General features: G+C 39.5%; 1 protein-coding gene and 1 long non-coding RNA gene across 2 annotated transcripts in view; one reads left to right on the top strand and one right to left on the bottom strand.

Annotated features, from left to right (window-relative positions):
• Positions 1–1,628: 1,628 nt before the first annotated feature.
• Positions 1,629–3,173, bottom strand: LOC113464102 (uncharacterized). The gene is made up of 5 exons (XR_003388932.1): positions 2,894–3,173; positions 2,616–2,759; positions 2,309–2,553; positions 1,930–2,203; positions 1,629–1,845 (listed from the first exon to the last, which is right to left on the bottom strand). It is a non-coding gene; the product is annotated as an uncharacterized LOC113464102 (long non-coding RNA).
• Positions 3,174–8,583: 5,410 nt separating this feature from the next.
• Positions 8,584–13,282, top strand: part of LOC113464094 (nucleolysin TIA-1-like) — a 134,248-nt gene continuing 129,549 nt past the window's right edge. The window contains exon 1 of the mRNA XM_026812049.1: positions 8,584–10,124. Coding sequence (XP_026667850.1) covers positions 9,968–10,124 — 157 coding nt within the window. The 5' untranslated portion in view covers positions 8,584–9,967. The remainder of the gene's footprint in view (positions 10,125–13,282) is intronic.

The following is a 13,282-nucleotide window of genomic DNA, read 5'->3' as shown; positions in this document are numbered from 1 at the left end:
ACATACGTAGTATACCGTAGCCTTTTCGGCTCGCGGCGTTCCCGGTGTTATTTTGCATCGTCGACGATAACGCGCTAGAAATTCAATTAACAATTCCGGTCCGTTTGTCGGCCGCAATACATAGCGAGAGGGACGGAGAGAGAGAGAGAGAGAGAGAGAAGAGACGAGACTGAAATTGTTGCTGCTATAATTGCATCGCACGGCCAATATGGATGAAGGGATAAACGTACGAGCGTGCAAATACAAACGAAAAGAGGAGCCTTAATATTCATACGGAACGCATTTCAATCGGGTTCTTTTCGCTCGTTCAAATTATTTATAAGCTATGCGTATTCCCTTAACGTTCGTTCGCATCTGAATATCGATTATATCTATATGTCGTTGATACGGTAATCGCATCGAAGAGGCGCGGGACCATTACGATACCAACGCGGCAATGATTAACTCGACACCTCCCTAAAGATACTGTGTTAACGTCATATTGCCAGTTCATTTCAAATCCATTTTTCCTACCGCAAGCATTAGCATAACACGACAACTACAATGTCATTTATGTGTGGACTACGTCACTTTGCTAGCTCACTTCAAGTCCATTTTTCTTATTACAAGCATTAAATTATTAGTAATCAACCAGTGAAAATATCTTTACGACATTTAAGAAGCACTTAGACAGGACCATCCTAAATGTGTTTAGTAAATTTCGTTTAATTCCCTTCAATAGATCCAGCATCCAATGTAATTCTATGAAAAAAGTAGTACAAGTCAATGATTAATGCGACGTACGAAATACAATTACTGCAATGCCCACAACGTATTCATACAATCTTTTCTGTATGCAAGTCTTTCGTTTATGCTTATATTGTCAAAGGAGGGAATTCATACGTGGAAATGGATGTGCTAGGCAGTGTATCTTTAGCCAATTACGTAGGTAGCCAGATGCTCTGTCCATTAGCGTGCTCCTTTAACGAGTTATCCACCACGAGTCAGGATATTGTCTCCCAAGTTTCACCGTCGTTACCACGCTCGCTTAGGTTTGATCGATGACTCCTCCATCGGGCTGATAGGACGACATCGGCTGCGAACACTCGCCTTGTACGTACGTACGTGGTATATACGTAGGAAGTTCATACCTCTATCGCGCATACACGTATGTCAACCGCAAGACTAACGGGACAGCGTGTCCGCGTGACTATACAAGCCGTGATGATGTGTATAAGAATTTATGGCCGACCATTAAATTACGATTTTCTGTTCCGCCTCTGGAAAAACGCGAACCCAGCTACGCTCCGACCGAATTTGATAAGTTACTTAAGGATGTATAGGCCATATACTTAAACAATGCTAACATGTTGAATTTGTTATTATAGATTCATATTACTATTAAGAAGCTACCTGTAAAATTTTTAATCAATTCACGGGTTTTTAATTAAAATTTTAAAAAATTTCAATTTTAATCACAATTAATTTTTATTTACTTCCGCTTTAAGTCACGAAAAACGTTACCCTTTTATCTCTAACTATTCCATACTGGAATAGAGAATTCTGTGAACACGTGGCGATTGTAAGAATGGAAAGTTGGAGGCGTACAGAGAGTTTTCTGGTCGCACTGATACACCCACGTCGCCGCATCCACCGTTGTTCGGTATTTTAGTTGGATAATGAGGAGAACCTTATCTGATATAATGGCTGAGCCTCCTGTATCGGTATCCTTCAAAAGAAACTTTTGTTGTTTACCCTGGAAACTCTTCCTTAGCCCATTACTCGCTAGCCTTGTACTTCTCCCTCTTTAATAGAGGCTATATACCGGTTTCGTTATTTTCGTGTTTTCCATAGCAGCAGCATTCGCTATGAATGTATAATTCAATTAGCTGTAACGAAACGCGCGGCATGCAAATGTGTACACTCGCCGTCCGTCCTATACATACGTACTCCTTTACGACGCGTCATTAAATATGATAATGCCCCCTGTCCGCCCCCTCGTAGGCTCGTCACCGATGCTCCGTTCATTCAATTCCTTCGATTTTAATCAGCCCTCGGTATCAGTTATGATCACGCGTTAATTCGTTTCCTCGATTTATGATATTATCATAAAAAGTTACGCAAACCGGGCCCGTCGGCCGTCCGATATTTATGTCATCTGGATATGAAATTTTATGTTCATAGCTTTCTGCCACCGATATTTCATTCCGTTCCGTTTCCAAATCTATGATACCTATATTTTACTTAACGTTTCACCAATGACAACTCTGAATTACGCTTTTTTAAAAATCAGACACTGCCATTTTAGATCCGCGCACGCGATACGTACCTATAACAATTCATCATGCACAGATCGTAGACCACTGTACGAATTCAGATTTCAGACACTATTTAGAAATTAATTTCTATACACGGTGAGCCACCCAGGAAGCCATGTGAATAATGTTGGGTCTTCCAATGAAACCGATAGATAATTTCAATTGCCATAGCCGCCATACATCTTATTCAGTATTAATAATAAATATATATATTGTGGAATTATCCTCTGTATGGCTGGGTTTGGGAGGCAAAACACTGGAGAAACGTAAACGATATGTATATTTAAACAATACTAGGACTTGTACGAAAACGCTCACATTCAGTTCGCGTTGCCGTCGTCCATCTGACTCGCACGTCGTCTTTTCTTTTCGAGTCTTCTTACTGTTTTCCGGTTGCTATCCGCAACGCTTACCGATCGTTGGATCTCTTGAAAGATCGTCGTTCACAAAACGCCGCGCATCCTTCAATATTATATATTATTAACAATATTCATATAATATATATTTTTTATTGTTAATTTATAGTAAATTTATTTATCAGTAATTTATTATTTATTTGACCCCCCTTGATAGATCTAATGTTAAGATGTACTCACTTGATTCACGAGCATCACCACTGCACGTGCAACATCCTAATTCTGAATGCTACTCTTATTCTTATTATCCCTCCTAGCCAATGTACTTGTCTACTATTATGCAGTAGCCGTCATCTAAAACATCAGAGGGCGGCGTTAAGTAAAACCAGGAACGTTTACACGCGTCCCATTGTGATGCGAGCCGCGTGCATCGTTATACATCTTTAATTTAACCGGGATCACGTCGAAATTGCAGAATGTGGCAAGATCAGGCTGACGCGGTTCCCGAACGCCGCGTCTTATCCCGATATTCAGAGAATGCGACTGGCATCGTCGGGTAGCATCTTAGTAGCTTGCGGAAGAGCTCTGGCTCATGTTCAAACTCATAAATAATTCTGTTTGTGATCGTGGGCGTAGCAGTTGTCGGCGATGGAAGGAGGAGACAAACCGAGACGCTGAACCCACGATGCCTACCTACCTACGTACCTACCTATCTACCTACTACTACCTTCATGTGGCGTGGCTGCCACTGAATTCGCGAGAGCTATCGACAACCGGGCTGCCAAAATAGAATTCGCAACTTTTCACATTCATCCCGACATCTTTCTCGGCCTCCACGCTTTTTACTACCGTTTTTTCTCTAGCCTTGTCTGCCTGGCCTCGTTTTTTGACAACCCATGCGATGGGACGTATGTTCTGCTGATGAAAGCGACAATTTCTCAAACGGGAAATAATCATGGTTTTAAAATAAAGATTGTTGGAAATATTTTGGCCAAACGAAAGGTCCCTAAAATTATTTAGTTTCTATATTAATTTGTTTTTACAATTTTTTTTTAGAGAAAATCTGTATAGTTATCGTTTATGTAATATTAAGTCTGGTATATAATTTGGTTACTATTTTGGTAAACAATATTTGGAAATTGATTCGCAATCGTTAGAAATAATAATGGATAAGCGTACTCAAAATCTCGACGCATTTGAAATCAGATTGACCTCGATTTCCAGCTGACTAGAAACTTGATTGGTTCGGGTTTTGAGTAGAATCTTGATTGCATCTGGTTCGAAGTCGGAGCCTGATTGATCACTGATCACTACCTGGTAACTTCTGCTTGATTCCCAGCTGACTACTGTCTATTTGGTTAACGTGTTCCTGTCTCTCCTTCCCCCCGCTGATACATCACACCCTTCGTCCCATTTGTGACTTCGACATGAATTTCCAATACGATCCGAGACAACGGAATTATTACGCAGTGCATCGGTACAGATTTACTAAACATTTAAAGAATATATGTATAATATAATTGACAAGTTATACTATATAATATAATATAATTTTTAATATGCAATATAATTTCGACAGGAGATTTAACAGTCATCTCGTAATCAGTATTCGTTAGGAAATAGGTATTGAGCCGTCAATTAAAGAATGCAGCAGTTATTAAAAACGAGAATCGAAAATACGTAATAAATTTGGTAAACATCCGATGAATGAATAAAATGCAGTGATTGATATAACAAAATTCGTAAAGCATTGTGCTTAAACCAGCAGCTTTTAATTCCTAACGCATATAATTGGCCACGTATGAATATTTATATAAAACAAAATCTGATCTGCAATTACGATAATGAAAAATAAAAACTGTATACTTAGTGGCTGTTCAAACAAATTTGCAAGTAAATATTGGCCCGTGAATCTAATTACCGGCCGGTTCCTCCTTTGTATTTAAATAATTGTATGCCAAATGTTTACGTCCGTTTTAATTATGTAATAATTAAATGCACGATATTCTCGATTGACTGGCTGCCTGCGTGGTTATCAAATTATTTATACAAAACCTGCGGGGTAACTTCGTTCCGCGCGCTGATCGTTTAATGTTCAAATTAATGACAGCGTTGAAATTTCAGTTTCGCATAGGATAATATTCGCGGCCGCATCCTGCCGAAATTTCATTATGCATTAAACCGCAAAACATGGAATAAACCGCGATGCTTGCTGTATAATGTAAGAGAATACATTGCGTAACAATTTACAGATGAGATGTACCGAGATTTTGTTTAATTATGACATAACAGATTTTTTTGCAAACATTTTGCACACTGGCTGACGAATGAACTGATAGTTCATAGAAAAATATTAAATTTTTATGTCGAGCATCCTTTTTTGTTAATAAGTATGAAATTAGTGATGACAGCTTTATGAAACTTGAGAGTCACTTGAGTGGCTCCTTTCTGAAGCTCTCGTCCAAGTTTCATTCAATTCCCTACATTGAAACTAAAGTTATTGCAATTTGAATAATGAAGCAAGTAGTACAAGTCAATGACTAAGACGTATTGGTACAATTTTTATTAACGGAAGAAATATAATTCCTTTGTTAAATTGAAAAAAAAGCAATTTTTTGGATGGACTAAAAATGTTCTTGATCAGATATTAGCGTTCGACTATTGATTAAATTAATTGTTTCTTCATTCTCGAAATATAAATCCAAGAAGATTGCAGAAATGTTCATGAACAATGTTTTACACTTAGAGTATTTTACGAAATGCTATTTACGAGAGGATAAGGCCAGTTTGAACTATAATCTGTTACGAATCAGTTATTTTCCGCGATACGAAGCGTACACGAGTATTAGGGTCGCCGGTAGCACTCGTATCCAGTGTCCTTCGTGTTTTGAAAACTCTGCAGAGTCGTGTACGCACGCGAGCGAACCCTTTCGAATCTATTTTTTAAACAAATCGTAAATTCGAGTTTCTGTCGCTGCCGTTTCCCGTTCCACGAACGCTCTCGGCAGCGTTCGTGCGACTACTCAGTTTTGTAAATCACGCTAAGTAATGATGGCTACGAGTATTTTTGTTCCTCGGCTCGTGTAACGCGCTGGTTCTCGCCGGTAACGTTATTCGGCAAACGGATTTCGACCCGCCCCTATCTCCCCCGCCGCGATGGGAAAGAGTAAGAGAAATATACGCGAGGCGTAGTGTAGTAAAGTTTCGATGATTAATTAGACGCGAATTCATTGCTACGAGGCTTGGGGATTAACTCGCGTGTTACGAGAGGCTACATATTCTCTCCAATGCGTTGTCTGATAACACGTTGCTCTGTACTGTAGTGGATGATGCAATTGTAATAAATATAGCACACTTTTATGGTAGGGAGGGACTCAGATTTGGATTCTTAGGTATATTTATTATTAGTAATGCACAATATAAAAAAATGATTAAGGAATAATAATAACAATTGAAATAAAACGACAATCGTTCGTTTATTAAACATTCGTACGAACAATCGTTAGTATTGACTGACATCCGACTGTGTCTATCTTTTAGTGTTGTCCTTTGTTTCCACTTTGCTACATTCACGTCACACTCCATGTCACATGCCATGCCACATTCATGCCATACACCTTGTCAAATGACACAATCTATCAGCCTTATAGTACGAAATACTCATTGAATTTCAGACCTAGTCTGTGTAAATACGATATTGACACGTTGTTTGTAATGGAAGATTAAATTATAATGAATGTAGGATTTTCCTGTGTCCACTTTGCCACATTGACGCTACACGCCATGCCACGCGGCATAATCTGTCCTCGCAACTTTATTTTCTATTCCGTAGCTTCTTTCCTTGCCTCGCATCAATGTTACCGAAAACAGAGGTAAAACCCTTTCGGTGTTCGAACAAGGAGTAGCATTGCAATCACTCTAGTTCGACCCGGTACCAGCAAGCGGCGCCACTTAGTGGGTAAGTAGTTACAGTCAGTATTAGGTCAGACGCGGACTTCCCGCTGCGTCCCCCGTATTCTAAAAGTTTATTTGGCTGGTCGTTTTGGCAATCCGGTAAAAATTTTGAAAACACATTATTATTTTCACGTTACAATATACTTCTAAAGGCTGATAAAGTTCGGTTTGTGGTGTGTTATTGGCCACTAATTTGTGATGGAGGAAAACCAATAGTGCAAAGTTTAGAAAATTCACGATGAGTTTCAGAAGTGTTGTCTTAGAATGAAATTTGATTAACAAGGGAAATTAATTCTCTTCAATGGCAGTAAATATTTAAGGATACAAGAACCCTTTACGTAGTGAAATGACTTGCATAAAATACTTGACAGACGATACGACGAACGTTTGATTAAATAGTTATTTGAATTTTAACATAAGCATTAGTAGACTCGTAAATATGAGGGCAAATAACGTTACATGGTCTCCTTTTTTTATTAAAATGGTTGACAAACCATCGTAAAGTAGTAGTCGATAACCATCGCGCGTGGAAATAGCGCTGCCAATCGCCGAAAGTTCAAACATCTGTAGGGCATTCGAGGCGAAGTGAATATTTCCAGGACATAATACGAAGTGTTTGCAGAGGAGATGGCACTAAGCGAACATGCTTTCTTCGATGTCAAACCGCGCTTCGGTAGGTCGGCACTTTCGCATACAGACGTATCGACCTGCGTTCAGTATAGATATACTGACTCCCCTAACAGACATTAATTATTTCACATTTTTCTCAAATAATTCTAACGCTAGAGACAGTAAGAGTGGCTATAAGCAATATATTGTTTCTATTACTTGTAAGGTTTTCGATTTAAACAGTTATCAGAGCTTTTTTAGGTGCAGGATTTCGTTTATAGATGTGATAAACAGATCCTTGGTAAATTTCATTTATTTCCATTTTATTTGGTTTTTCAATTATTAATAAATTGGTGAAGATATCTTAATAAAACTATAGAGGCATTTATATAGGACTCTTTTGAAGATTCCTTGTAGGTTTCATTCATGAGAACCAAAGTTATTGCAATTTGAAGTGAAGAATTCTAATTAAAAACTGAATAACTGCTATAATACTTGCTTCTTTCATTATGAACGAATGAGTGAAGATATCGTAATTAAACTTTAGAGACACTTATGTATAAACCTTCTAAAGGTCCCTCGTAAGTTTCATTCAATTACCCTCATTACAACCAAAGTTAGTGCAATTTGAGTAATGAAGCAAGTAGTATAAGTCAATGATTAAGGCAGCACATATATTGTATTTGGTATTGATACAATTTTTATTAACAGTAACAATACAATTCAGTTCTACTAAATAAATTTAAAGATAATCATAATAAGAATAAAAATAAATCAGCAAAGAAAATTAAATACAGAGAAATTATAATACGAAAAACATCAGCCACTCTGCTTATCCAAAGAATAACTAATTTTTGTGTTCTGGCAAAATTTCCATTCTATCTTTCTTTTAAGGAAAATCTTACATTTATTACAATTGTCCAATGTTAACGTTTATTTACACAAACGTAAAGTAACAATTTCCATACCAAAGTGGAGTGAAAATTCAAAGCAATCGCTGTGATAGTGTGGCGTATGCACGTTAAACAGAAAAGTAGAGAGAAGCGAGGGGTGTGTACGTCGGTGGTGGAAAAAAGCGATAGAGTAAACGAGCGGAAAACGAGAAAAGAAAAGGGAGCGTGAATAATTCGGAAACTACGCGAGCATCCGCCAGTATCCCAGTATCGCATATGTACCGCCGCATCGAAAGCAACCCTTTCACGTTGGCGGCGAGCGACCGACTGGCGGCTCGCGTCTTAACTCGTGCGATTCCGCGGACGCTCGGGAACGCCGGCGCCTCTGGGCGTCGCGACGGCGGCGGGCGTCCAGGGTTGGCAGGCAGGCAAAGGCAGACGTCCCTTCGCGCTCTCCCCGCCAGACGAGTTCCGACTCTGCGCTCGGCCGGACGTGACGTAACCGCGCGCACCGTCGAGAGCGTAGAGAACCGAGTCGTCTCTAGTCGTCGCCGACGTGTCCCGGTCGTCGCGTTACCATCAATACACCGTCTCGCGTTATAAACGTACGATTACTCGCGTAGTACACAAACGTTCCCAGTGACGTGCGCTTCGTGTCACGTCGGTTCGTAGAAATTCGAGTCGAGTGTTATTGTTAGATCGAAATAGTACAATCGTTGTGACTCGTTTGGCGTAGACGCGGTACTGCCGCGTGTACACACGCACGCTACTGCGTGGGTGTCGACGGATTTTAATAACTGACGCTTGGGAATTGCCGGCCGAGCCGGATTGTTGCGAGCCAACAAAAGTAGTGAACTAGTGAACGTAAACTTTGTGAGTGACGCTGGGATCGAAAATATTAGTGGTTGTTCGTCTGGAAGATTGAAAGGGTCACGTTGATTCATTCATTGAAGATCGGAGGACCACATTAATTTACTGGTTGATGATTCGTGAGTCACGTTGATTCAGTCATTGGAAATTGAAGGGCTACATTGAATCGCTGATCGGCGTTTGAGAGAATCAGATTGACTCACTTATTGACGGTTGAACGGTCACACTGGTTCACTCTTTGAAAGTTCACGTTGGAAAACAAAATAACAAATCGTGAGAAGAAATAGAGATTTAAGTTTAGTTAGAAAAAAAATGGTGACGATATCGCGAGTGGAAAGTAAAACATATTGACGATTGTAAGAAAGTTACTTAGAAAAGGAACGAGGAATCTGTTAAGAAGTAAATATTAACAAATACCAATAAACCGTGTCATTAGTCCAACCAACCAGACATGTGTAAAAAGAGTGATGTCGTTTAGTAGAAGAATCGCCACAATCTTGACGTTACTATAAAAAAACACGAAGATCCCAGAGCAAGTAATGTGTAGCAACTTCTTATCCTCGTTCACCCTAATCTTGCCAATCAATTAAAAATATTATCAATCAATTGACGTCATGTTCGTCGAACATTAACATCGATCATCCAATATCTACGTAGATCTACAATTCCTCTGTCACCTTGAATACGTGAGAATATTTTCGATCACGTGACTTTGACCTCTGCAAAAATTTCGAAACCCAAATATTAATAGAAAGAAAAACCAAAGAAAATATCAAGCATCGATTAAGAGGAAAACTACAGATATAAAAAAGTAGAAGAAGAAGCCCAGATATAAAAAAACGAGAAAGAGGAAAACCTGGATAGAAAGCGCGAGGAGGAGGAAAACAGGAAAAGCTTCGTTTTCGAAAATCGTGCACGTAGGGTCGTCAGTCACGTGGGGGACTAGCGAGAGCGGAGTTCGCCACGGCGAAACACGAACCGTGGAAAGATGCTGACTATGTCGACCCTGATGATGCCGACAACGATGACCACTATGACGAACCCAGGCCCTATACCGGCTCACAGCATGCCGCAGAAGATAGAACCACCGAAACTGACCGCAGCAGCCACCCTCGCCCATACGGCAACGGCCGGCAACAAATCAGGTACAGCCGCTTTATACTGCAGATTTATGGTTCCGAACCATTATTCCCGGCTCTAAGATAAATTCAACCGGTACATTGTGCTACTGGGTATGCTCCGTTGCTCCCGTCAATTTCGTGAGCGATATGCGTCGCTGGGACCGATAGGAACGTGGATCTATGTTAGGTTCCCTCACTTTTAAAAATTGCTAGCGATATACATCGCTGGCTGTGATCGTTAAAAACGTGGATGCATTTATTTTATGCATCACATAAATAGAATGTAATTAGTTCCGAGCTTACGACCTGCACCTGTCAAATGACTGTTTTTAAAACGACTGCTCTAATATGTAATAGGAAAATGTTTGCCTTTTTGTTGTCCAACCTTGTTATTTATACTTTGATTCATAAACGATGTATCAGGACTATTACTAATTGTTAGCTAAATAGCGAAAACATGTTACCTATCTTTATACCTAATCATAAAGACTAAAGATTTCCTCCCTTACTAGAACTAACTAAGGTATACAGTATAATAAATGACCCAACTTCTATTTACATAACAATTTCAGCCTGGCTTCTTTCCCTACCATTTTACATGTAATCATAAGCCAGTGAGTAGAAATCGTGAGACGAAGAAATTAGGATTCAATATTAACACCAAATTAAATATAAAAAATGTAAATTTTAGGGTACGGAAACTGTCAGTATTAAATTAATTCCTCAAGCTGCGAGTCGTTTCTCTACCAGCGAACCGCTGTGTAAAAACCCAGTAAATACGCTGGTTTCTAATCACCTTTATATATCTTGATACGCTGCCACCCCCTCCCGCGCGCTCTCGTCGGTGTAGCACGAAAGGCTTCAGCAATTTTTATTCCGTTTTATTTCATACATACCATTCTGATACTTTCGCCGCGAAACTACCGCAATTCTGTGTTCCAATTCCGACGTCCATAAAAGAAGTGCTAACTTCTTGTAGGGTGCCGGCAGAGACGGTTCGGGGGTTGCAGGGGGTTGGGAACTGGAAGAGAAAGAGAGAGAGAGAGGAGCAAGGCCGGCTGATCTGGATGTGACCCGCATAGAAATGGGAATATACGTCCCCCTGGCCTTCCTAAGATGCCCGCGAAAGTAATAACGTTGATCGCCGACGAATTAATTGCTTCCATTATGGGTGTCGACTTTTCTCGATTACCGTTCGTCACCGGTTCTCCTCGACGCGTCTCTTCGAATCGGACCTTTCGAGTTGCTCTTTCCGTACATCAGAGTCCTGTGCGTTTTCTATTCTAATTCTATACATTTGGCACTTCTAGTGCCTCTTTTTCATTGCACGATGTGCAACACAGTTCCGGTACTTTTCATGCATTCCTTTATTAATTTATTCCATTCGTTTCGTCGTTAGATTTATTATCAGTTTTTTTATACAGTACATTATTAATTATTTGAAGTAATTTTTTTATTAATATTTAACAGTGAAATATGAGTTTCATACTTGTGAATTATTGTGAACGTATATTAATAAATTAATATTAAGTGTTTATTAGTTGATGCAACCTCTTCCATTTAGCTGGATAGGATCAATTATCTGCTAGTAATTTTCTATTTATTTATTTATTTATTTATTTATACACCAGAGTATGAATGTTGTTACATTTTACTGATATAGTTAGCACTCTTAAGAGAGTGCCAGAGATAGGCAATCTATCTGTACATAAGGTTAAGTGTTATAACTGCTATAATACCTGTTTCCTTTGTTTTTACGAATGAATCAGTGAAGATATCTTAATAAAACTTTAGAGACACTTAGGTAGAACCCTTTTGAAAGTCCCTTGTAAATATCATTCAATTCCCTTCATTAGGACCAAAGTTATTGCAATTTGAAGTGCAGAGTTTCACACGAAACATTGAAACACTCTTATACAAGTAGTTCAAGTCAATGATTAAGGCAACGTATGAATTATGTTTGGTTGTAATCAGTGAAGATATCTTAATGAAACTTCAGAGACTCTTAGATGGAACCATTTTGAAAGTCCCTTGTAAGTTTCATTAAATTCCTTATATTAGAACCACGTTTGGTAGTAAAATAAAATACCTCACAGCCATAATTCCTGACGTAATTAATGTTTGATATTTTTTCCAAAATTAAACTCCAATTTCTTGTGTTGCGAATTTATATATTCAGTCTTTAGGTATCATAATAATATGTTAGTGATTCATTCACGTCTTGCTTTCATTAAATTCCTTAATAAACATTAACCACGACGAGTATAGTTCAATGAAAAATGTATAAATCGCAGTCAACTTGACAAAAGCCGGTAGAAAAAGAAAGTTGGCCATCAGCCAAGACTTTGTAGTCGTCGAACAACCTTTCTACCAGAATCTTTCCCCAGCGACAATCCCCTTGGCTACGTCGTACTTTAACGCACGCGAAACAGTAACTGTATCGCGTTCCATCGTGTGTAAGCGACCTTTATTTTCCAGTAGAAATCGCGTGCGCCACCCGTCCTCCCATTCGATACGCATTCTCCCTCTCCTGTTAGAGAAAGACGGAGAGAGAATGCGTTTGTTACCTCGATTCCAGCACCGACGAAACGTTGAATGGCTCGTTGCGGGGGAAAAATGATTTCGCCCGGGAACACGTATACCTCCTCCTCCTCCTCCTCCCCAGCCTCGCTGTTGTCGTGTAAACCGAAGCCCCGTCGAGTGGCTGTATTCTAGATAGGAGGGCCCTTAACTGCGCGTACTTAGCACGTACCAACTGTAGCTGGATTACAATGAAAACGGTTGTTACCGGCATGCCGCGGTTCTACACCGTCGCTGTTCAGTTTCGGAGCCCATCAGCTCAGAGCCCCTTATCCGATAGACTAGAACGTATCCTAGAATCATTTACGAATGCTTGAATAAAAATCCTCGAACTTTCCCTTGAGTAGGTTCACTTGTCTCACTACCTTCACTTCTCTTCGGTCTTTCCTTTTTTTTAAGGATCTTTATTAGTATCGCTGCTCCAATTTTGTTTTTGCTCGAAAGTCGAGCACTATTTCGTGCGACGTGGCTCTCTGGTTACAAATTGCCCTAACATCGATTTTGCAATCGTCAAAGCTTAACCTCGGTCTTCGAAATTATTCGTTAACCTCTTCCTAAAACATTGCTACATAGTTTTACGTTTGTTACATTTATTTTTATTT

The sequence above is a fragment of the Ceratina calcarata genome, unplaced genomic scaffold (genome assembly GCF_001652005.2).
Source record: "Ceratina calcarata isolate Rehan_Ccalc_2016 unplaced genomic scaffold, ASM165200v1 scaffold255.2, whole genome shotgun sequence".
NCBI classification, from domain to species: domain Eukaryota; kingdom Metazoa; phylum Arthropoda; class Insecta; order Hymenoptera; family Apidae; genus Ceratina; species Ceratina calcarata.
This window is presented reverse-complemented; position numbering and strand designations above follow the sequence as displayed.